General features: G+C 41.3%; 1 protein-coding gene across 3 annotated transcripts; it reads left to right on the top strand.

Moving 5' to 3' along the window:
- The first annotated feature begins 4,623 nt into the window (after positions 1-4,623).
- On the top strand, positions 4,624-25,267 carry CRKL (CRK like proto-oncogene, adaptor protein). 3 transcript variants are annotated; one of them, XR_004648249.1, is made up of 4 exons: positions 4,624-5,631; positions 11,498-11,963; positions 23,685-23,880; positions 24,973-25,267. XR_004648249.1 is itself a non-coding variant. In XM_034791006.1 (3 exons), exons 1-3 carry the CDS (start codon positions 5,318-5,320, stop codon positions 23,817-23,819), a joined length of 915 nt encoding a protein of 304 aa, XP_034646897.1. In that variant the 5' UTR covers positions 4,624-5,317; the 3' UTR covers positions 23,820-25,267. The 3 variants fall into 3 exon arrangements, 1 of the variants encoding a protein (XP_034646897.1); XR_004648248.1 differs by having other exon boundaries at positions 24,970-25,267; XM_034791006.1 differs by having other exon boundaries at positions 23,685-25,267.
- The last annotated feature ends 1,112 nt before the right edge of the window (positions 25,268-26,379 follow it).

Raw genomic sequence — 26,379 nt, 5'->3', positions numbered from 1 at the left:
AACAATGGTAGACCACCAGAGCAAGAAACAAATATTGCATAACAAAGCATTCCTTTATTAATTGGCAGTTTGTAAAATCATTTACTTCTGATTTAACAGCTAACAGCTGCCATAGAAACCAATGCTTTGACATCCGAAAGCTTTGTAATCCATGCTTTTGAATAGGCATAGGGTAACCAATTCCATCAGTTCATTAGCTATCAGGTGTTAAAATAATATCCTAGTTAACGTGGAAGGAAGGGAAGGGGCAGAATCAAAGTGACAATTGGAATGAGAGGTTTCAGAGTAGCAGCCGTGTTAGAGCCGTGCTCTAATAAATTTGTTAGTCTCTAAGGTGCCACAAGTACTCCTGTTCTTTTAATTGGAATGAGGTGATCTTAGTCAAATATGCTATCACATAGAGGCTTTGGAGATTGAACATAGAACTGGCACTATAAAGAACTGGAGGAAGCCAGTGGAAATTAACTTCAAATAGGGAACCTCTGTAAGGGAAACTGATGACTTGTAAAAATAGATCTAGAAGATTCCACATTGGTAAACAGGATTTCTAGAAAAGATTAAGGAGGCCCCCATGCAGTTCTTTCAATACACTAATCAACTTTCTGGATCAGAGCAGTATTTTCAGCTCTACTTGTTTTAAACTGAGAGGTCTTGATCTCCTGGACCTAAGCCAGGTCAGTGGCCCTGTCTGCAACCTGAAATGTTCTATACACCTAAGCACATGAAGCAAGAGGGCTATGGAGGAAGACCCAGGAAAACCATACAGATAAGCCCCCCTCAGAAAAGGCCTTTTCAGGAGATAATGAACCTAACACCTACACACACTCTTAAAATACGGGCACACTTCAATATTGAAAATTAATGGCTCTTTATTCTGTGTCTAGAAAGCTGCTTTGAATAAATGAGGGGACTAAGTTAAATGTGGATCTTTTGTTTGTTGTATTGCCTGCTGTGCACCAATACGAGCTGTATTTTAATTGGTTTGCTACAGTATCTCCTTATAGAATTCTACTCTTAAAGTTCAGACCTAATGTAAAGTAAGGTGCTAAGTTTTGAAAAACTCTGTTCAATGGAGAAGCATTCTTGCCAGTGGCATCCAATTACATGTATTTTTAAGTGATATTGTCTTCTTTTGTGATAGAAAAGGGTTAATGATTCTTTGTGCTGCTTGTGGAGGCATGTTTTCTTTTCCTGTATGTGCCAGTAGAGGGCATTGCATACAATTGCAAATAAGCAGGCCTTCAGGCTAATTCTTGTATTTCACAGAAGAGGTCAAGGTGAGACAATAATATACTAGGTTCCAAATGAATGTTCCTCAGCTGAGCCTTCATAGGGTGACCAGACAGCAAGTGTGAAAAATCAGGACAGGGGGTGGGGGGTAATAGGAGCCTATATAAGAAAAAGACCCCAAAATTCCATTCAGAATCTTTGTTTCATTCCTGTACAGATAGTTTAGGTTGGATTGAGAAGCTCATAAAATTGCCTTACACCATTTGAAGAAGATAGGGTTTAGTCCGCTCAATGTGGTTACAGCTGAAATTGAGAAGTAACTGGCAATTAAACACTATCACATGCTAAATATAATAATTTGTGTAGCTATAAATACTACTACTACATCAATACTTGAGATTTTGGGATGAAAAAGGATTCCATAAATGAAAGCTGTTTTACAAACATTAATAAATTAAGCTTCATCACTGTAAGGTAGGCAAGTATTAGTAGCCTCATTTAAACAAATGGAGAAAATGACGTAGAGAATTTAAGTGACTTGTCCAAGGCCACAAAAAAAATTAGTGGAATAGCCTGGAACAGAAAGACAGCAGTGAAGAGTTCCTATTAAATTTTTACTGGATGTTTTTCCCTTTGTGATGGCTTGATTTACTAGAAAGTAAATTTAGCAAGCCCATTATACAGAGACTGCTCCTGTTTTCTTTGGATACCACCAGGTTAGAAAAGGAACTGAAACAAAGCTGTCAGCAGTATTTTATTATAACAATTTTTGGTCTAGGTAGTAACATCTTTACTCCGTACAAATGCTGAATGACTGGGACAGGAACTATGCTGCAATTTTAGTACTGCATATAATTGAACTAACTTCTAACTTGTTTCTTTGGATGAGCTCTAGAGAATAAAACTTCCCCTATAAAGGAGGTTTTAAAAAGCCAATAGATTTTAAAATCGGATATAAAAGAATTCTTTTTTTTTTTTTTAAAGTGTGTGAGTGTGTGTGTGTGTGTGTGTGTGTGAGAGAGAGAGATGATTAGTGTTTCCAACTCTCCCAAATTTGAGAAGGGTAATTTTGGCTCCTGCTGCAGGAGCTGTGTCTATCTGATAGTACAGAGTTTCTAGCATCTCCCCCCAAAATTCTAATTGTGGTCCCCATGTCTGCCTGTTCGTCCAGCCCTATCTTTGTTTCAGCTCCAGGTGTTCTTCATTCCCTTCTCCTCTTCCCAGCCCTGAGGATGTTGATTGTAGGGAGGAATACAGAGGGGCCAACCCATTTTTCACAGGAGAGGAGTAAGCAAGGTCCTCAGTTACCAGGCTCTTTCTGTTCTCCTTCCCTGCTTCTAGATGCTCGAGCAACAGTTCTCAAACTATGAGTTGGGACCCCAAAGTGGGTCGTGACCCTGTTTTAATGGGATCGCCAAGGCTGGCATTAGACTTGCTGGGGCCAAAGCCTGAGCCCCACCACTTGGGGCTGGGGTCGAAGCCCAAGAGCTTCAGCCCTGAGTGGGGGGGGCTCAGGTTACAGGCTCCCGCCTGGGGCTGAAGCCCTTGGGTTTTGCCCCCCCCCCCCCCACCCTGACTAGGGGTGCTGGGGCTCAGGCTTTGGGTCCCCTGCATGGGGCAATGGGCTCAGGTCTCAGTCCTCCTCCTGGGGTTGTATAGTAATTTTTGTTGTCAGAAGTGGGTCACAGTGCAATGAAGTTTGAGAACCTCTGTGCTAGAGTAATACAAATAATAATGTCAGCTGGTCCATCCCCTACCCAAAAAGTCCTCTCGACTTCTGAAGGGGAGAGGGGAAGAGCTCTATGTGCCTTCTGCAACAGCTGCTCTTCCCTAGGAGGTGGGCCAGTGGGGAAGGCAGATAATTAGGGGAGTGGGGGGTTCAGCCCTCTGGCAGAACTGAAATTTACTAGAGAGCTGAACCTTCTGGCATGGCTTCAGCCCCAGCCAAAATAGCATAGACTTGTGAGTGTTGGCAATCCTGGTTTCAATTTTTGTTTATCTGTAACTGTAATGGCCCATTTTTGGACCCTGTCAAGGATTCTCCAGGGCTGGCTTCTGTTTTGGTATCAGCATCTTCCTGTCACTGTGCAGAATAGGAGGTTGTGCTAGGCCAGCATGCCCATCACAACTGTCTAGCTAATATGAAGTGGCCAATCCTATGAAGCTGCGTGCACCTAGCAATATACTGGTACTATGGAAGTGGAGGGAAAAGGCTGCACTTGAAGCAGAAACATACGGGTTAGTTAATAATCTCCTTTTCTTGCTGCTGTTCAAACCTCAGGCTGTTTTGCCCTGTCTCTTGTTAGAACCACCTTGATGTTAAAAGTTTCTGTGGTCATAGGAATGGCACTTTGAGTTGGGAGCTGACTCTTCTAGGCTGCTAAGGTGAGCTGTTCTCAAGGGGTGCCTGCCTCTTGGAGGAACACAGCAGATGTTGTTTAGCCTGCTTGAGATTTTTTTTTGTGATCCTTGTAATATTCAGTGTTTTTCTAAAATCCCCAGTTCATGGAGTCATGTGACTACATTAGCATCTCAGCCTTCCTTAAAAAAAAAGTTTCTAAAGAAAATATTGAAAATGTGAATGCTTTAAAGAGCTGAATGCCAATCCACAAATCCAAAATTTGTTTTAAAATACTTTGGGGAGGCCTGACCCTTGGCTTTTAAAGAGTTGGGGTTGGTAATATTGCGGTAGGGGGAAGGATTTTTGTTTTATGAAAAGCTTCAGCTGAGAAGGGGACTAGGATAGGGCAGGAAAATGGGCTATTTTAAGATCTGCTTGAAGTTCTTTGCCATGGGTTATACAGATCAGACGAGATTATCACGGTAGCCTCTCCTGGCTCTAAAATCTGGGGAAACTATTTTAACCTCCGCCAAGATGGCAGGGAGGCTGCCCTCAATAGAGAGCCTTTGCTTCCAATTGTTCTCAAGAGGCGTGAAGCCAGGGTCTCCTGAGGAAACCTATAGTCAATAGACCACGGGAGAGGAAACCATGAGGGGCTAGACAGGTAGGGAAGCAGGCTGGAGGTGGAGACAGACGCCTCTGAGGGAAACGTGATGGGGACTGAGGGGAAGGGGAACTACGGGGGCAGACGCCCGGCTGGAAGGAAGAGAGCGGGAGGCAGGAGAGCGATGGGGGAGTGCGAAGAGGCTAGACTAGCCTCGGAGCGGGTGAGGGGTGGCACTCAGTAGCAGCCCCGCTCTGTTTGCACGTGTGCCGTCCCAGTTGAGTTTGGACGCAGCGAGCAGCGTCCCCCTGGAAGCTCCTGGAACACAAGGCGGGCACGAAGCACAGACTGGCTGGGGCTGGGGCGGGGGGAGGGGCGCGGTGTGATTGGAGGAAAGTCCCTCGAGGACGCGGCGCGGTGGCTGGCGCGCGCTCGGCCCCGGGCTGCGAGCAGCTGGGGGGAGGGGGGATCTCGCAGCGACTCTGGTAGCTCCGGAGGGAGAGACGTGAACTCGTCTCTTTCTGTCACTGCAGGCGCAGAGCCCGGGGGCGCCGGCCCCTCCTCGCCGCCAGGCAGACTGGGCGGCTGCTCCGCGTCAGGCACCGCTCACTCTGCCCTGATATGCCGCCTGTGGGGGGAGCAGCAAGCTGCACCCTGCCCCTGGGGGCGCGAGCCCAGGCGCGGAGAGCGCCTGCGCGGGGCGGGTTCTCGGAAGCCTCCCTCCCTCGGCCGGCCCAGGCCGCCATTTTGGCGCTGGCTCTGGGGACAGGAGCCCGTAGGATAAAGCGCGAGCCGAGCGTTTTTCGCTTCCTCACTGCGGAGCTGGCACAGCAGCCGCCCCTTGCCGGCGCCCTGGGCCTGGCTGCGTCCGCCGCCGCTCTGCGCGCCCCCGGGCCCCGCTGCCGGCCGGAGAGCGAGGCGGGAAGGATGTCCCGCACGCCCCGCCGCTGAGAGAGAAGCAGGGGCCCGACCGCCGCTCCCGCCCCACCCCGGCCGCTCTCTGGGCCTCCGCCTCCCTGGTCACAGGGATTCCTGCCCCGGCCGTGCCCGTAGTTCTCCCGCCCGGGCTTCCCGTCGCTTGGTTTTCCCCGGCCAGGCCTTTCTCTCTCCGGCCGGGCCTTCGGGCTCCCCCGCCCGTTGCCATGTCCTCGGCCGCTCGCTTCGACTCGTCGGACCGCTCCAGCTGGTACGTGGGCCCGCTGTCGCGGGCGGAGGCGCAGACGCGGCTGCAGGGGCAGCGGCACGGCATGTTCCTGGTGCGGGACTCGTCCACCTGCCCGGGGGACTACGTGCTGTCGGTGTCCGAGAACTCGCGGGTCTCCCACTACATCATCAACTCGCTGCCCAGCCGCCGCTTCAAGATCGGCGACCAGGAGTTCGAGCACTTGTCGGCGCTGCTGGAGTTCTACAAGATCCACTACCTGGACACCACCACCCTCATCGAGCCCGCGCCCAGGTACGTGCCACCTTCGCCGAGCCCTCGCCCGGGACTGTATCCATGTAGTGTTCCTGGGCCGCCCTAATGCTCGTATGGCCGCAGCGCCTCGGGAACGCTCGTGCAAAGGCGCTGTGCCCCCTTCACCTTCGTGATGGCAATTGCCTTGAGTGAGGGAGTGGCCGTATGTTGTAACCAGCCTGTTCTCTGAGTGACTGTACTTAAGTGCTTGTCTGTGCAGTTGGGGACTGTGCTTCCCTGCCTCAGATCCAGCAGAGGTGGTACGCTCTGAGGTTTGAGCTTGGGGCCATATTCCTCCTTACTCCTATGCCTCGTGCTGGTATGAATGAGAACAGACCTGTATTACTACAAGTGGGGGGAGGGATAGCTCAGTGGTTTGAGCATTGGCCTGCTAAACCCAGGGTTGTGAGTTCAATCCTTGAAGGGGCCACTTAAGGATCTAGGGCAAAAATTAGTACTTGGCCCTGCTAGTGAAGGCAGGGGGCCGGACTCAATGACCTTTCAGGGCCTCTTCCAGTTCTAGGAGATGGGAGATCTCCATTAATTTATTTAAAAAATTTAATTTAAACTACTTAGAACCCATGCACAGACTCAGTTGGACTATGGTGTACTCACTGATTTTAGTCTTCATTAATACACCTCTACCACAATATAACACTGTCCTCGGGAGCCAAAAAATCTTACCGCGCTATAGGTGAAACCATGTTATATCGAACTTGCTTTGATCCACCGGAGTGCGCAGCCCCGCCCCCTGGAGCACTGCTTTGCTGCGTTATATCTAAATTCATGTTATATCTGGTCACGTTATGTTGTGGTAGAGATGTATCTAGGATAGCATTTCCTAAACTCTTAAAAGCTGAGACCCTCCCGCTTCCCTTCAATAAAATAAAATATGCATTCTCCCATAGTTCCACTATCTGATGTTAAAGGCATATGTATCTTACATGTACCATACTTTGGGAAATGCTGTTATAGAATATGAACTAAAGAAATTAATCACTCTGCAGCCAGCTCATGCTTTGTCCTGTATCCAGCACAGGACCCTACTTGTCTTTGTTACTAAACCACATTAGAAAATGATTGAACTTTATCCTTAATTTATAAAGTCTTTCTCAGCACCCTGCTTTGAGATCTTTGGAATCCTGCACAAACAGCTACTATTGAGTTGTTATATGAAATGAAAATAAAATACTAGAAAGTCAAACAAAATGGTATTTAAAATCCAGATTTAGCTCACTTGATTTATTTAGGTGGTTTAAGGTCTCCCTATTAGTGACACCAATCTTTTAAAGAACTTTTTCAGCTAAACTGATTCTTAATTTAAATTTAGCTCCAAACTTAGTTTTGCATTTGATGACTAAGGGTCAAATAGGCTTGTCAAAAAATTCTACCGAGTAGAAAAACTTGAGCTGTCATGAAAAGCTTCCAGATAAAATTAGTCTCTAAGGTGCCACAAGTACTCCTGTTCTTTTTGCGGATACAGACTAACACGGCTGCTACTCTGAAACCAGATAAAATTATTAAGCCGTGGAATAGTTTTGCCAGGGACCTGGTGGAAACAGCATCACTTGGTATTTTTAAAACTAAATGCTAGAAAATGTTCAGTAGTGATGATCATGCTTTGGCAGGAAAGACAGCTGCTCAGTAATTAACAGGTGCTCTTACCCATTTGCAGGAGCAGTTGAGCAGGACTGCCTGGTATCTCAGACTGCCAATCAATGGAGGGTTGTAGCTCATTGCAGATATTCCTTCACAGTCCTTTTGCTTATCTTAATTCTTCTCCACTTGGATGCTGCATTGCTTTCCTAGAAGCCTCTATTCTCAGTCATGTGATTTAATTTGGTTTCTTTACCCATTTTAGGCCTTGGTGCCATCTAACTTGATCCCAGGCAAACCTGCTCATTTGCCATCTTTTTATTGGCCTTGAGCATATAGGGATTATTTAGTTCAGTGAACATACTCAGTATGCAGGCAAAACTATAGAAATCAATTGGAATTCTGCCAGCATAAAGAATGCAGAATTGGGCTCTAAATTAACGCAAACTGACATGCTTCCTAGCAGTAGTTGTAATACTACAAATGGGATTGATTAGGAGGAGGAAATATGCTATAAATAAAACTTTCTAAATTTGTTACCCTAATTAAGCCTTCATGTTAAAAATTGACAGCTGTAGAAATTCAGTGACATGATGGTTGGGTCCAAAAGTTCTCTTTAAAGAGATGATGGGGTGGGAACCAATTTTTAGTGGGCTGTAGCCCATGAAAGCTTATGCTCTAATAAATTTGTTAGTCTCTAAGGCCTTGGCTACACTTACCAGCTAGTTCGACGGCTGGAAATCGAAGTTCTGGGTTCGACTTATCGCGTCTAGTCTGGACGCGATAAGTCGAACCCGGAAGTGCTTGCCGTTGACTGCGGTACTCCAGCTCGGCGAGAGGAGTACCGCGGAGTCGACGGGGGAGCCTGCCTGCCGCGTGTGGACCAAGGTAAGTTCGAACTAAGGTACTTCGACTTCAGCTACGTTATTCACGTAGCTGAAGTTGCGTACCTTAGTTCGAATTGGGGGGGGTAGTGTAGACCAAGCCTAAGGTGCCACAAGTACTCCTGGTCTTTTTGCGGATACAGACTAACACGGCTGCTACTCTGAAATCTGTCAATTTTTATCAACTGCAGCATTTCTCAAATTATGTGTTCTTGTAATATGCTAGAATATGGGCAGGACTCAGACAGCAGTGTGACTAGCCAGTTGCATGGTCTTGGAAGTACATGATGATATTAATTTTTCCCTCCTTGTAAATTCATTGGTATAATTTTTTCAGTGGAATATCTTATTCCGGGGTTCTCATGTTTTGAAGATACTATTCATCCTTTGTTTTTGTTTTTTTTAATGAATAATGTAAAAAACAGCTTGTTGCATACTTAGTGATCAGCTCATCTGAAAAATACTTAATGTAGAGGAGCATTTTTGCATTTAAGAGCTAAGTTATATTCACTTAAGTGAACTGTTTATTCTGAGCTGTTTATTGGTTACTTGTGCTTTGAATCAGATGCAAGTTTTGACTGCAAGTACCTGGGCTCTTGTTCTTGACAATATGCTTTCTGAGAGTATTGTATTTTTTTCTTTTTGTCCTTTCTGACTTCAGTAGAAGTTCATTTTAAACCAGTATTGTTCCGTATATTTTTTTTTCCTGAATAGCTTGTTAAATTGATGGCTAGTCTTGATGCTTTTTTTTTCCGGAATGTTATGGGTTAACCTTTGACAAGTTTATCAGTAAACTTGTTCTTTATTCTGTGTATGGTATTTTACAGCACTTTTCCCACTGTTGGTATAACAGCAATGCAGCTGCAATAGTGGAAGCATTAATACGGACTAGTCATAGAAGTTCTTATCGTTGTGGGTTAGCCAATATGGTAAATCTATTTCTGGCCTACATTAGTGCTTCCCCTGTTACTACCACAGTTGGTGGTGCACCCGTGCTAGATCAATGATGGGCAAAATGCTAATGCAAAAGAAACACTAGCATTGGCTGCAATGAGGTGTGATTGTGAAGTGTTCTCAAACTGTGAAGGTATAGTAATTAAATGACCTAAATGGGGTACATTTGTTCTCAATTTTAGTATACTTTTCCATTTTTTTAAAAAGAATGGGATAACTGCTGAGTACCAAAATAAAGTAAGTGTGTGTGTGTTATACAGATTATTTTTGTTGTGAAGAAATCACTGTTCTAGGCTACTGGGAGCTTATTTTTAAATACAATTTTCTTGCTGTTTCTGAAGTACTAAGGCAGTGGTTCTCAAACTTTTGTACTGGTGACCCCTTTCACATAGCAAGCCTCTATGTGCGACCTCCCCTTTTTAAATTAAAAACACTTCTTTACATATTTAACACCATTATAAATGCTGGAGGCAAAGTGGCGTTTGGGGTGGAGGCTGACCGCTCGCGACCTCCCCCCCATGTAATAACCTCATGACCCCCTGAGGAGTCCCGACCCCCAGTTTGAGAACCCCTGTGCTAAGGAGTGAAGCTAGGGCAGTTGAAGTAGCAGTTATGCCTTGGGTTGTCTTCTGCTGCAAGGGCATTGGAAACGCTCTACTACTTTTCTTTGTATTTTGGGTTCTCCTGAATAACTCCAGTGCCTGCCTCTGCTCATCTCTTTCCCATGCAGTAACAGTACGAAACTGACATGATTCTTGACTGTTTCCCTGCTGCATACAGGGTTCTGCATAATCGCAATAATCTGAACAGGCTTTTTAATTTCAGTTAAGAAAAATTCTAAAGCGGCAGTCAGAAAGGCAAGATTAGTGTCTGCAACCATATGCACTAGAAACTTTCATTTTAAATAAGAACTTAAATTCTGTAGAAACTGACACTAGATCACCATACATGCTCAGGGAAGCTGCCACTTTGTCATGGAGGAGTGGATTTTTCAAACCTTACACTATAGGATTATTGTATGTGTAAAAAGAGGAATGCATGCTGAAGTGTTAAGTTTGCTTTTTTGTAAGGACAGTTTATCTAGTTACCCAGCAAACTAAGACTATTTTACAGTGGGTTTTAATCCCATTTAAATCTACACCATTTTATCTCTGGGTAATTACATCCACAAACACAAGTTCAACTACCATCTTTATACTGATGACTGACAGATCTAACTCTCTACTCCAGACATGTCACCTTCTGTCCAAACTAAAATCTTGTCCTGTCTTTCTGACACCACCTCATGGATGTCCAGCTGCCAGTTCAAGCTAAACATAGTTAAAAAAGAGCTCTTAATCTTTTCTCCCAAACTCTTCCTGTTGCCTCTTTTCTTGATCACTGTGGATAACACCATCTGCCTGTTGGTTAGGCCTGTAACCTGGGTGTCATCTTCAACTCTGACTTCTCTGGGTCCTCACATAACGACTGTATCTAAATCTTGCATATTCTTTCTACATAACATCTCTAAGATACAACCTTCCTATCTATCCACACAACTAAAACTCTCTTCCAAATTCTCATCATCTTGATTACTGCAATATCCTTTTCTCTGGCCCTGGTAAATGCAATCTTGCTCTGCTCGTAGACATTCAGAATGCTTCCATAAATTAATTTTTCAAGTCTGTCTCTTTGACCACTGGCTTCCCTTTCTCTCTCATGACAAATGTAAACTGCTTGTATTCATTTCCAAGGCCCTTCACAGTCGATCTCTACCCTACCTATCCTCTCTCATTCAATATAAAGTTGTGGATGCTCGCCTCTGTCCTGTGAGGCGAGCCTCCACTACCTGTTAAATTTTCAAACGCCTTTGTGCTTTCTCCCATGCTGCTGCTTCTGTGAAACTACCTCATTATTCAAATCTTCTTTGCTGTGATGCCTATGAAAAACTTGACAATATCCATGTGTTGTCTCTTCTCTTATACTTAGATTGTAAGCCTTTGTAGCAGGGCATGTCTTTTTGTGCTGGGTTTGTATAGTGCGTAGCACAATGTCTAGGACTTCTAGATGCTAAGGTAATTCAAATAATAAAGAAGTACCTTGCTGTATTGAATCAGTAAGATAAAATATGTATCCGGCACCCATTTTTCTCCACTCTCCATGAACAAATTTATAACTTTTTAAAATGAGTTTCTTAAGAGATTACACAGTATGGTCTTTAGCTCATTGTTTAGTTAGAGACTTCAAGTAAGCACTAGTTGTACTAAATACCAGTTTGATAGCACTTTGAAGCAATCTTGTGACAGCTGAATTTCTTAGTATCTCTTTAATGTTAATGAATATTCTACTGTAAGAAATGATAGAGTAAATTTTGTTACCCAGTATACAGAGTAAGGTAAATATCTACTATTAAAAGTGGTGTGTGTTTGTTTTGTTTTGTTTTAAATACTCAGGTATCCAAGTCCACCAATGGGATCTGGATCAGCCCCTACAATTCCCACTGCAGAAGAAAATTTGGAATATGTTCGGACTCTCTATGACTTTCTTGGGAATGATGCTGAAGATCTGCCATTTAAAAAGGGTGAGATACTGGTAATTGTAGAGAAGCCTGAAGACCAGTGGTGGAGTGCCAGAAACAAAGATGGTCGTGTTGGGATGATCCCTGTTCCTTATGTAGAGAAGCTGGTCAGGTCGTCCCCTCATGGGAAACATGGGAACAGGAATTCCAACAGCTATGGTATTCCAGAACCTGCCCATGCTTATGCTCAACCTCAGACCACAAGTCCCCTTCCCTCTGTATCCAGTACACCTGGAGCAGTGATCAACCCTCTGCCATCAACACAGAATGGACCGGTCTATGCCAAAGCTATTCAAAAAAGAGTACCATGTGCTTATGACAAGACTGCCTTGGCATTAGAGGTAAGATTTTTCTCAAGTTCTGTCTCTAACATTTTCAGTAGTTAATTTAATAAAATAAGAGCACAACTTAGTTGAAATGGTGGCAACCTGATTATGTAATTCATTTGAGTCATTCATTTGTGTGGCTGTCTTGAGTAGATTGGGCTTTGCCCGACTCTCTAACTCAAGTAACTGAGAGAACAAGGTCTTTCTTCATACCATAACAGCTCTACAAAAATAATTGCTTCACCCATACCACTTCCCTTTAGAAAGGGACTAGAGCACATATAAAAGATTTATCTAATTCAGACTATTACTTGCTTTTCTTTTTCCATAATATGAATTGTTTACTAGGTTGTGTTTGTAAGACTAATGGGATGGACACACCCTGCCCCGGAAACATGTGGGTCCGTCACCTCTGTCAGTGGCAAAGGAAATGATAATCTGGCTGGCTTGGCTGTTCTCCTGCACTTGAACTATGGATGTTGTTCATTTGAGCTTTGTTTTGCAGGGGGAATCCTGGAGGACCACACTAATGGTCCTGGTTAGGAGAGCTAGTTAGAGCATCCTCCAGAGATAATTAATAAAGTTGTCAGCTGTATGTGGGTGGTGGACAGTATGCCTCATATGCTTTTCTCCTGCTCATATCTTTATATGACATCTATTCATTGCTACTGTCCTAGCCCAGCTATATAATTAGTGTGTTATGTTTGAATTTCCATTGGCCTGTATGGTGATCCTATAATTCTTGGTGTGGCCTTTGGTCGTATTCTAACTGAATCTTGACTTCCTGGTTGAATTAGTTTGGTTCTGGGACATGTGAACTTCAGGCCTTATCTGCATTGGGGATTTGCCCTGATTACAGCCACTGGTGTAGCTGCATCAATGCAGACTCCTAGTATAGATAGCAGTTTTGCCTATTTGCACTCATGAAAAATAACAGTGCTTGAAACTGATGTAAGTTGCACCAGTTAAAATCATGGCTTATAATAGCTTACCCTGTCTCTACTACAAGTTTGCATCTGAACAGCTACATTAGTAACTGGGCATTGAGGGCTATTCAGGGTAGACAAGGAGTAAAATTCTCAAAAACATTGTAATTCCCATCAACTTTCAGTGATACTTAACTTCCTAAGTGCCTAAATCACTTTTTAGAATGGAATATAAGCACCTATGTCACTTGAGCATTTTTGAAAATTTTACTCGTGCATCTTAAAATTTTAATTTAGATCAAGGCAGTAGTGTAGCCCCTTTAAGTTTCTTGTGTTGGAACCCTAATGTGTTCCTGTATCTTAACAAACAAAAACTTCTAGTTGCAACATCTATTGCTGCTTTTCCAGAGCTCAACACTAGAACTAATATTTTGGGATGGTGTGTTGAACAAATGACTTATGGCTATGCTTTGTAGCCCCTAAATAGAGTTTGGGGAGCCATGTTTAAGCATGGTTATAGCTAAACTAGTTTAAAAAACTGAAAAGGGACAAGCCATGTTAGATGTGTGTTAGACATGGTTCTAACACAATTTGGTGGTATCAGTGCTGGCTGGCCACACCACATTGTCTGAAGTTAAACATAGTTCCCATTCTTGAGTGACATCCCATGTGAATGAAGCTGAAAAACATATCCACTAAATGTTGCTGGAAGCAGTGGATTGTGACAGAATGCATTGCTGAATGAAGTGCTGTTTAGCTATGGCTCACTTGCTGTCAGCAGGGAGTGGGGAGATAAGGGAGAAAATGCAAGAAAGATAGCAAGCAAAGATACTGTATGTATGGCTTCTTAGGTAAGTAAACTTTTTATTAATTATTGCTCTCCATAAGGAGACTCTTCTGAACCTTCATTAGTGTTCTGCTTCAAAAACATTTCCGTAGCTAAGGCTGTTAAAGCAGATGCCTCATGTCTACAGACCCAGCAATTGTATATACCTTTTAAAATAATGCTGTCTAAGAATTTTCCTAGCTTTTCTTCATTTAAATGTCCCTCCTGCATAAAGTGACACTGTCAGGGTCAAAAATTGGGCCTTAACTGGGGGGGGGGGGGGAATTCTTGGTGTCTCCTTGTGGGGGACTAAAGATTAAAATGCACCAAAAGATTTTACACTAGGAGTGGGGGAAGCCATTGGCCCACTATTTGCAAGAAGCCAACATTAACATATTTGTGCAAATAATATAGGCAACAATTTTTGAATGCCATGTTCAATATACAGTAGCATCATGCTAAGCTATTCATGCTTCTGAAACCAAGGCAAGAGGCTTAGTTTGGGGTGGGAAGAGCATGCCATGGAAGCGCCAAAAGGAGGGGTGGGGAGAACCTGCTTATGGGCAAAACTGTTTGGAGCAATAACTTGCCCAAATATTCTTTAAATTTGCTATTCCATAACTCTAGTTATGTGGTCACTTCAGACTCTCACCACTGCTCCTATGGAATTGCCTCAGACCAATATATGGGGTTGGATTGTTAACCTCCAAATATCTGGAGTCTGATCAAGAAGATCAGATTTCTTCCTTTGCATGCTTTCATTGCTTCTGCCTTGTCAATTCTTTGGGAAGGGAGATGTCTTTCTGCCCAATCATCAGTTTTAGCTAAGAATTGATATTGCAGGTCACATGGTGTCTTCTTGGGGACCTCTGAAGTAAAGTTAGGAAGGGCTGCTCACTTCTATTCATAGTCACAGTGGCTGCAGCTCTTCCATACATCTACATACAGAATTTCAGCAGCTCCTATACTATCTTTTCCAGTGTTTCCTGATATACTTACCAAGACTTACTTTTGTGGTCTTCATTCTACTTCCCTAGGGCCTAGGTGGACCGCTGAATCACTGACCAAACATGTAGGGCCTTGAAGAGGCAGTGGTTTAATATCAATAAACTAAATAATAGTCCCTGTAAGGTCATAGCTTAATGCAATAGTAGTCAATAGGCAGCCTCCAGGCCAGGTCCTGACTGCCAGATGCTTTTAAACAGACCCATGGATATATAGGAATTCAGTGGGAGAACTATGCATAGAGCCCAAACTTTATTATCCTCAGTCTTACGTTTTAGCCAAAAGAATATCTCTCTCCTCTCCTCCTCCCCTCCCCTCCCCCCCCCAAATCCACACACACTTTCAAAAGCTCTGGTGGATGGAATTTGGGGGTAGGGGACATCCTGCACTTGGCAGGACTAAAGTGCTGCACCTAGATTTTAGGGATATTTTCTCCTTCCACCTTTTCTTTTGGGGGAAATTAGAAAGGAATACCACAAACTTCCAAAAACTCCACAGGAGTCCTGACAATTGAATGGAGTTTATTAGTTCCACAAGAGCAGATATTGCTGCTATCACTTTCACTACAATATTGAGTGGAGTCTACCTTAGGTTTCCCAATATTGTGGATTTCATGGCTTTCTAATGGTTGTTTTAAATTTACATGATCTTATAATCGGTACTTGAAAAACTTATTTGACACCTTCTAATCTGAGGTCTAAACCCTCTGACTGTGCCAAAATACACCAGTACCCAAAGCTGGTGCTCCCTCCTGCCCAGTCTCCTGTTGGTTGGGTGTCTCCATTGCTTGGTCTTTCCTGACTGAATTCTCTGCCATCAAGCTAATGGTACTAAATACCCTTGTTGGATCAGTTAGTGCTGGGTAGCCCCTTAAATAAAATGTATGCTACAACCACACTCGGAGGTGATGTTTCCATGTCCTGAACTGGACTGACCTCAGCCCACCACAGAAATGGAACTGCTGCCTAAGGAATAAGGAGGCCCTTACCTACCATGTCAGAAGAGGGCTCTTGAGTTTGTGCTGGTCCTCCTGCAACCCAAGCAGAAAGCTCTTTTTGTGTATTAGAGTGAGGACCTGCTAAGGTGGCAGAGTCCCTTGGTGGTGGTGGGGGTAGCCTAATACCGTACCCTCTGTGAGTGGCATCCACCCTTGGGGTACTAACAAAAGCCTCCCACCCAACAGGGTCCTCCAAAGCAGTAGCAGCCCCAGTGTACCAGTAGCATCAGCCAGAACTCTGAGTGGTAATGTCATCTTAATTCTGAAGAGAGACATCACTGCATTGGTTAACACTGTTTACATTAGGAAGATTCTTTGCAATCATAAGAGTTAGTTCCCTATATGTGGGTGGGGTATTTTTGTTTTTTGTTTTTTTTAAACGAAAGCTTAAATTTTGCAGAACTTGATGGCATTTGCCTAGGAAAGATTCCTGTTCACTGCGGAGGGCAGCTTTTCAAGTCCTACTTTATAACCAGCTTAAAAGTGGCTTACTTCATTTTTCAGCTGGCATTTGATTCCAAATGTATAGCTGTGGAAAAGTTTTGAGTATGTCACTGAAGTATTTATTTCACCAAAATAGATATCTGTTGACCTTAATTATATAACTGACTTCTAGACTCTCTCTTGGGCGTGTTACAATTAGGTTACAAAGAAAACAATTAATAGTTAAGGAAAATTGAGGCACAAGTAGGACAAAATGTGCCAGTAGTTAGATTCCCCTGATGATGATGTACAAAACTGTGAGTGGCAAAAATTAGGCTACTTTTCTCATTAATGTTTCAACATTCATACAGCAGTGATAAATTTCCTTTGTGCAAGAAAAGATATTTAAAATGCTTAATATTTTAAACATCACATTTACATCATCTGTTTACCTAATACTTGAAGCTACACACGTGTACACACAAGTTCCAAGTGTTTATTTTGAGAGTTTACCATCAGGACAAGTCCAACAGACATCCTATATTACTCATAGGAATCCTGGCACCAATTTTTTTGATCCAGTCTCCATATTAGATGAGGTGTATGAAGTCCTCACTTCAGTGCCTTTGTCAAAGCTGTTGGCTTACTGCTAGAGCTTTTTCTGGATGAGATTTTTAATCTAGCTCTATTGGGAGTCTCTTCATTTTCCCCTCCCTTCTTGATGTAGGTGTGCTGGAGACGCTGGTTGAAATTCTATGCTGTGCCTCAGAAGAGATGGGGAATCTAAGGGGTCTTTAAGCCACCTTTGCACCTATCACTCCAGGGGAGCCTGTCCCCAGCTGTCTGTACACCACAGCAATTCTGCGATCCCTATACTGGGATTGCAAAGAGATCCTTGGAAAATAGCCGTATGGTGTCTTCCTCAGTCCCTGCACTGGGGGAATCCTGTTCCTGCAGGATGTAGTTTTTAGGCCTCTGTATGACAATTGGGTCGTCTTACTTGGTGTAAAGAGACTTCAATGGATGACAGTCTTGCCCCCTGGTGTGAGTGGCTAGATTCTTTGGCCTGGGTATCTCATTTCTCTGCCATCCTCTGTTATCGCTTAGCTTTGGCACCCAATGTAACCTGAAAATAGCTGCATAATTTCCCTACTGTTGACTCCTTTAATCTCCCAATGACACCCTTCCTTTCCTCCCTTCTGCTGCCCCTAGTGACCTAGCATGACTGCCACCGCTACATAGTCCCAGCTTCTTCCTTCCATGTAGCTGGACTTTGCTGCTGATTGAACCTCTTTTCACTGCAGCGGTTTAGCCCCAGCCACTATTTTCCTGGTTCAGTTGGACCTCGGATACTCTTCTCAACCCCACATTGTGTCTCAGCCTGGTTTTGAATGGGTAGCCAAATCTTCATGGTCCATTCAGTATTGTGATGTACCAGTGATTCTGCCAGCAAAAATACCAGTTGTGAGGCAGACACCTGTCTGTTAGCAATTGGAATGAGATTACCAACTCCAGATCGATTCCAAACAGCCATTTGATTATTTCTGACCGCTATTCACTAGTCAGCTACCAGTGAAGCACTGATTTACAGTTATGATTTGCATCTCTTGTGTTCCATGGTCAATCCTGTCACCAAACATCCATCACTTGTGTCTTCATGAAATTGTTAATGAGTAGTTGTAAAATTCACTTGGATGCAATCTTATATTTTTCTATAAATAAAATGACATGCACCAAACTTCTTCTTCTTATGATACATGAATCAGTTCCAAATGGAAGACACAGGTATAGAAGAGTCTAGGGTACATGAGTAACACTTTGACTAGCATACTTCAAAAGCTATATTTCCTGGGGCTTTGAATTCATGCTGTAACTGGAACGTAATTTAAAATACATTCCAATTTTATCATTGGGTGGGGACTAAATGGCTGCACCTCTAAAGAATTACTCATTTCAAGAGTCTAATATTTTACTCCTCCCTCCAAAGGTATTAACATGCTTTGCAGATGAAGTTATCACCGAGATGTTTTGAGGCTAACTAAGCATTGCCCTTTTTCACGAATTGGGATAATGAGGTCTTGAAGTTGACTTGTCCAGGTCATAAAAGAAGTTTGTGGCAGAGCTGGGAAAAGTACCCCCCAGGGTTTCTGACTATCCTGTGGTTAAGCTGTATTCTGAACCTTGCTCATTCTCCTGACTGCCTCCACTCCCCCTCTCTCCCAGGCTTTAATTATGACAGTCCTTAGTGGTGGCTTAAAATACTTTCTGATCAAATATTTTGTTCTCTAGTGTGTTTTTATTCAGAAGAGCATGGGAACGTCTTAACACCTCTATAATTTGCCATTGTTGACTTTATTTTTCCACAAATATTTGGTCTTAAATCAATTTCAGTATGCTGACTAATCAGATATAGGAAGTAGTTGATTCATAAATTCTCAAACGAAATATAAAACTCCTCAACCTAAAATACAACCCACACTGTCTTGACATTGACAGTATTAACATGTCTGCTCAAAATCTTGTTTCAGCATCCTTTTAATAAAATCTTCTCAAGGAAACTGCTTTACTTTTGTAGATATAGTATGAGAGATTGTTCAGAAGCTTCCAATTAAAGAAGACTCTGCTGACTAATTATAACTGTTAAACACCTTTAGAAATATGTGGTGAGTTCTGGTGCATCGTTTCTACCTCCACTCTTCTAAAGCCTTTTCTCTCTGTGCTGCTCAGCAGAAATGTATTCAAGAGCAGGAAACTTTCATGTTTTGGTAGAAAACTTGTGGCTACTAGAACTTTTCCTTGGAGTAAATCCATGTTAAATTAACTTTGCTGTAAAGCATGTGTTTGGAAAACTTAAGGTGAACTAGCAGTATCATATTTTACACACTAAGTACTCCTCTACTAAGCAGCCCTTTATTGCAAGATAGCAGAAATAACATTCTGAATCTGATTTAATAAGATTTTTTTGAAGTCAGACAAAGCAATAAAGGTGATTGGTGGTGTGGCGTTCTTCTGTATTGTATATGGATAAAATATTCTGGGAGATTGGTCAAATGGATTCACCCTGCTGTCAGCGCTCAAATTTGGTTGACTATTTTCTTGTTGAGGAGTTTTACTACTTCATGGATAAGATTCACCTGATTCAAATTGAATTGGTTGGTTTTAGGGCATGGGGGCAAATGCAACATCTCACATGATTTTTAACCACTGAAGCTTTGGTAATCTATGATGCAATTTGGGTCCAGAATCTGCATTTTAGAACTATGCTCTGACAGGTTATTTAAATCTAGCACCATGCCATTAGGTCCTTTTATTTATGTAGATTGTCAGCTTCTAAACATACATTTTAGGCCAGTACTTTAATAGTCTCCTGGTGCTGAGTGTGACAATTTTGTCTCACGGGGGGAGGGGAGGGAATAGTTTGTTGTTTAGAGTGTTGTCACTGTTCAGTGAGTAATAGGTATTTGTCACATCCAAAATTTGATCATGGTGGGGCTAAAAACCAGCCAAATTCCAGTTAATGCAGATGCATATGCTTCTGCCACGGATGTAAAAGGTTCAACTTGTTACGGTAAGCATTAGGCTTACCAGTTGACCAATGTTAACTGTTAACCCTGGTGTCCCTGTGTTGGGAGGGAGTGGGGGGCCCCTGCAGCTACCTTGGTTAACTGGTTAAACTATATAATTTTAATCATTTAACCGGTTAACTTTTTTAACTGATATTTACATCCTTAGCTTCTGCTGCATATACCTTTTTTCTCCATAATGTGTACTGGTTTCCAGCTCAATTCTAGGAGCAATTAAAATGGGGCTGATGATGGTTGGTAAAACCATATATGGTTTAAATCTTAGTGTGTTCCACTAGTGGATCAGCCAAAGTGCTGTCAAACTATTAGTCCTAAATTAAAACATCTTGGAGGTGGAGACAGGAATTTTTTAGTAAAAATCTGGAATTCTTCAATTTTCTTCCTAGCTGGTGGGGATTTGACCTTCAGGGCCCGCAGTAAGGCATCTCTATCTGAGAAAGCTTATGTGAGGGTGAGGTAGGTCTCTCTTCTGTGGAGAGTAGGAGAACCTTGAGTCCCTAAATTGTTAGTCTAGTCTGATATGGTTTTGTTGTCTAATGTTCTAAATGCTGTACACATACTTGGAGTACAATAAATTCAGTCTGTTAACTCAGAGAAACACACAAGGTGGAAATGAAGTACTACAACAGCAAGTTGCTTTCAACTGACTTGCAGAAAATTTGAACAGAGCAGAAATAGGAAATGCTTCACCAGTCCCCAACCACCGTACTCTTGAGTCCTAATGATAGTTGCTGAATGTTTCCAGCAAACTACTGTTACCTGAAACTGTTTAAACAAAGTCACTATTGAATGTACAATTGCATTTCTCCCAATAATAGTTGTTTTAAACGGGGAGAAAGAAATGGATTTAAGTGAGAACATTTTGAAGAACAACAACAAAGTCTTGTGGAACCTTAAAGATTAACAATTTATTAGAGCATAAACTTTTGTGGGCTATGACTCACTTCTTCAGATGTATGGAGTGAAAATTACAGTAGGCAAGCATAAATATACAGCACAAGAAAAGATGAGTTGCCTTACCAAGTTGTGGGGGGGGGGGGTCAATGATTCGATCAGGGTGGATGTGTCCCATTCCCAACAGTTGACAGGAAGGTGTGAATGTCAACAGAGCAAAAATTACTTGTTGTAGTGCTAAGGATGTCAATTCCATCAGGGTGGATGGCCCATACTCAACAGTTGATGGGAGATTTTGATTTCTTTTGAAAGATTGGCTAGTTTAAACTTATTTTAAACTGTGTTCTTGAGTCTCTTACGATATATTATGGTATTTCCCCTTAAAAGCAGCAGGGAGGGGTTGAAAAACGTGTCGTTTTTATGTACAGCATAAAGCTTACTTAAATATCTATGTAAAGAGCAGTTTACTAGATTTTTTTTTTTTTTTAAAGAAGTTGCTTCTGAAGAACATTCAGCATTTACTTGTCCCTCTTTGTGGCTTCTGTTGCAGTCTGAAAATCAAACTGTGTACCATGTTCATAATAGCTGCATGGAGATTGCTGCTGTAGGTAGTTTAAATTATACTTTAAACTTTTATTAAAGGAGCCTTGTTTAAAGGGAGAGTGTCAGCCACATATAGCCTTTCAAGTCATTTATACAAATAATATGCCTAGTAGTCTTATTCAAATGGTCCATTTAAATAACTGGCTTGAGAGCATCTGGCACTAATTCAACTTTGTGAAAAAATACTTATGAATTTTCTTTATATGCGACACTTTCATTGAAAATATATAAAAATCTTATTTGACTAGAGAGCTGCAACAGCAATGTGTACTGGCATAAACATGCAGTGTTATACAAACCTGTAAAAACAATGTCCTTGCTGCATTTTAAAGATCCTGGCACAGATCCTTTTTAAATGAGATGAACCAGTTTTAAACATTAAAACCATTTTAGGTAACTTGGTCTAAATTGTCTAATACCACAGTTTGGCCCCAGTCATAGAACAGACTAGGCTAGAAATGGATTTTTTACAAACTGAGGGCCAAATACAATTTACTTAGTGATTTTGCTGATACACTGGAATGCATAGTTTAAAGTATTACAAATGCCACATTTACTAAGTACTTGTTAAAAAAATACTAAATACCAAGGGAAAGCTGTGTACCCGGTGACCACCCTTTAACATTTAGCTGCGGTTTCTTCATTGGATGGGCAGGTGACACTTAACATCTGGAAACCTTTCTCCCCATAGCATGGTAGAGGGTGGTGTTCTCTGCCATTCCACACTAAACTAGTCAATTGTCTACATTTTGATTTACATTTTGTTAAAAAAAAAAAAAGTTTTCAACCAGCTATATAGAGCTGGTCAGGTTTGGATGGTTTTTTTAACTATTAAAAACTTAAACCCTGTAAGTTAGAAAATTTGAAATGTTTCACTGTTCTTTCAAGCAGCTCAACTTTGCACCTTGCTCATTCTGCTGATTGCCTCTACTCCCTGCAAAATTCTTTTTGGTTTCCAATCCCTAATTAATATCCACCCCTGTGTTTGCCTCTGCTGCTTGTTTCTTTCCCATGTAGCAGCAGAGTTAAATTAACTGGATTCTTGTCCATTTCATGGCTGCTAATGTGTTGAAAAGCAAAAATGGAAAACTGACAAAACTTCTTGTTGTTGTTTGGGAGAGCTATAAACATCAGCAAAAGCAAACACTGAAGGTGTCTGCAGAATTAGGAAGACAGCACCAGTTAAATTTTTGAAAAAATGTTTTTCAATCATAACAGAAGCTTTTCTTTAAAATGAAAGCTTTGATTCTGACAAATAATTGTATTGGCCCCGGTGCTCACTCAGGAAGGTGGTGAATTCTTCATAGGTGAGCAGATACATTTGTCCAAGCCCCGATTCAGGAAAACTTGAGACTGGATTCAGTATAGCAACATAAGGAAAAGCAGCATGTGTCACTACTGAACTGTATAAGCTGCTGCTAAAATGTTACATTCAGAGAAATGTTAAAGTAAGCATCTGCTGCAGTTCCCATATTGATGCAATGTAATTATGAACTGAACAGGAAAGCAGGTTTGAGAACTACTGGAATGGGAGACTGTTCTGAAGTATTTAAAACATTAGGAATATTTCAAAGAATATTAGCTAGTTGATAGTAGAGATGCTGGGTATTCTGCTTCATGCACTGCTCCTTCTAAGCTATAGGTACTATACATTTTTGAAAAATAAGGGATATCTTGTCGTCAGTGGGGCTGTACTAACTAGCTTATTTAGCATTAAGTTCCTTAGTTCTTGTTAATTTTCATTATGGAAGGGAAGGAATTGTCTTGACATTGCTCCTGCTCTTTAACAAATAGTAGTGATGGAAACAATGAAAAAAGCTAGAATCTTTATTCTGGCTCTTAATAAAAGAATGAGTTTCAAATGTATTTTTTTCTCTTGAATAGGAAATGTAGCATTGATTTAGAAAACTAGAGCTTTCTATAGGACTACTGCATCCCCTCAAGCAATTAAAATAATTTGACCATACAATGAATTAAGATTTTTCCTGTAACTCTGAAATTCACCCTTGTTTAACAGCATTGACCTAGTTAAAGTTAGAACCTTTAATAGTGTGAATAGTACATTCCTTTGAAATATAGACATCACATTTATTAATACTATTAGTGTTAAAGAGGTATAATTGTACGTGTAAGCTAAATATACTGTTGCACAACTAAAGTAAAGAATAAACTGCACATTCTCCCAGAGGAAAGACTGACAGGAACACGTTGTTCTTGTATAATTCAGTTAATTTGCCCCATGAGTAAATTATCAAAAATGAAATGTTTTTTAGTTAACTACAAAAGTGCAGGGGTGGGGGAAATGTGCACATAAATGTCCAACCTTAGAAAAACTTGTTATGAGAGAATTTACTTTGAAATTAATATCTCCATAAGCTATTTTTCTATGATCTTTAAATGCACTATTCTCTCTCCCCGGTTTGATTTTATATCTTTATGCTAGCAGCTGTAATGTGGTAACTTTTTTTTATCATGCAGGTTGGAGACATTGTGAAGGTTACAAGGATGAATATAAATGGTCAGTGGGAAGGTGAAGTCAATGGCAGAAAAGGGCTCTTCCCTTTCACGCACGTCAAAATAATTGACCCTCAAAACCCAGATGAAAATGAGTGATTCCTGTTGCTCAGCTTACACTGCTGCTTCATTGTTCTGGCTACGAGAAGCATCATTTGAGGTGGGGAGACGACTGTTAACGGCACGTTGCTAGCACTGTCCATTTGTCTAGCTTGCTGCAGTTTGATGGTTCTTTTTATACACATTTGGAATGCACACAATTGAAGTCATGTGCTGACCATACCATAGTTGCATCATCCAAACTGTAGTATCACTTCTAGAACTATTTTGGCCCTTAAGCTGGAGAAGACTGAAATCATACAGGCAGATAGTAAATAGGATCAAGAAAATAATCTTTCCTGTTTGAGGCTTTCAGGAACAGCATGTTCTGGTTTATTCATTAGGAGGAGAGTTCTAATCCTCAGATCAAATATGAAAATTTTGCATCACTGTCCCAACAGAGAAACAACAAAACTGCAGTTTTGTGGCTGAGGAAGGGAAGAGCTGAATTTGAGAGAAAATCTGCCCTAAGATAATATAGTCAAAACAAGTCTCTTTATAGACAATAATTGGATCTCTTGTGCATTTTGAGCAGCTATTTTAACAAGGCTGTTTTTGTGATACAACTCTAAGCTTGCTGTTGACTTAGAAATAAAGTTTGTGTGATGAAAGTAAATACCCATTGAAGTGAAGATCTTTATAAGAAAACTTAAGTTGACATTGTAAATGGTAGCCCATTTTGTCATATACATAAAACCAATTCTGCAGATTATTGAATGCAAATATAAAAGTTGCTGGATGATTTGTAAGCACTAGAACTGTAGAAACAACCTTTAAAAGGGAAACACTTAAGCCTGGTCTACACACAGACTTTTGTACTGGTATAGCTCTTAGGGAGGAGTATAGGGTTTTTTAAACAGTTTTTACTAGTACAACCTGGTTTCAGGGATGGGATAATGAGATAAAGGTGCCTTATACTGACATAACTTATCAGTATAATTGCATCCACATCAGGGGGTTGTACCACTTTAAACTTTTATAGGTAAACAGAGCAACTTGTGTAGATTAGCCCAACTCCATGACCTCTTCTGCCTGCCTCTTTTTAAATGAATTTAAAAGATTAATTGAAATATTTTAATAAATAAAATACATGTGAAAATTATGCTCTTTTTTTAATCCCAGGGGGGCTCTGTTTATATCTTCCCTACAGAAGCTGACAACTCTAAATAGCAGGAGGATGTACTTTTATCCACTTTAGGTATTAAAGATGCCTTCAAGCTTAGCAAAAGATGCAGAAATCCAAACTTTGCTTTCAGCATTTAGAGGAACTTACGTGAAACATTAACACTTAAGTATTTTTTTTTTCCATCTTATGTCTGAACATGTATTCTTTTAAAGATGTTGGGCAGTTGAGCCCTAAGCACATGTTGCTCTGAACTCTGTATTGAAGTGCCTTGAAATTCTTGGAGAGAAGGCACTGAAACATGCAAAAAAAAAAAAAAAAAAAATTTGCAGCCACTGTTCATTTTAAGAAAAGCATCTCAGCTTACCTATTAATATTCTGTAGCGCTCATCAAATGGCTGACAGTCTGGAGAAATTCTTCTTAAAGCATTTCACTGCCAACCAAACTTACTGTGAAATAGAATAGCATTGACTAAAAGTGTGTGGTGCTGTGGGCAATAACTGTCCTTTGCAATGGAAACAGTTATGCAGCTCTAGAAACTAGAAAGTGAGTGTCCCTGTTAATCTGTTTGTCTGGACCCTACTGTAAGTTATTATGAAGCTCATACTACTGAAAGTTACTTTTGTACTTAAACTGCACTAAACTCAGTCTGCCATAAGGATATCTTATTTTGACCCTGGCCTAGCTGTTGACAGCTGTCATCAGTGTAGGGTCTTTCATTTTAAAATCCATAAACATATGATTAATTCAGAAAATTGTTTATTTTTTATCAAAAATAAGCATTTCCTTACACTCTCCCTCATTGGATATACGGTGTTCCTGGAACATTGTAAGCATGTCCTGGGTTAAACTAATCTGGTGATTCCCACACAGAAGCAAACCATCTGTGTGCAAAAATCTCAGCCAGTGTCAATACAAGAAAGCACAGAAGAATACCTAAAAAGTGTGAACCTAGTTTTGGACCACTTAAATGCCTCCCTGTGTCTAATACTAAACAACACCTCTTTTACTAAAATGTATCACATTGAACAGTCTAAGTTGATTGTAAATTTGCATCAAAATGTCTTCACTATTTTATATAGACTGCATTTGATCAGTTTGTGTTTCTCCTTCAAAGATTGGTTTCTTGCAGTGCTGTCTGTTGCTTTAGAGCACCTCTTCAAAAATTCCTTGATGATAGATAATGGTCAGTATAGCTGTTCTTTGGGAGTATAAAATATACTTAATTTTATCAAGTGATGGCTTCAATCTATGCAGCATTAGGTGGATCATGTTCCACGTTTAATTTTTATGTATGTGTCTGGGTTTCAAACTAGCAAGTTTGTCAGTTGTCAACTATTAATCATGGAAGGTTTACTATTTGTCATTTCCTCTGGTGTACATGTGTATATACATTGAAGCCTCTATTAGAACAGTTTTCATTTTAACTGGTCAGT

Source organism: Trachemys scripta, chromosome 15 (assembly GCF_013100865.1).
Source record: "Trachemys scripta elegans isolate TJP31775 chromosome 15, CAS_Tse_1.0, whole genome shotgun sequence".
Classification (NCBI taxonomy): domain Eukaryota; kingdom Metazoa; phylum Chordata; order Testudines; family Emydidae; genus Trachemys; species Trachemys scripta.
The sequence above is the reverse complement of the archived record's forward strand: the minus strand, read 5'-3'. Positions and strand labels throughout refer to the sequence as shown.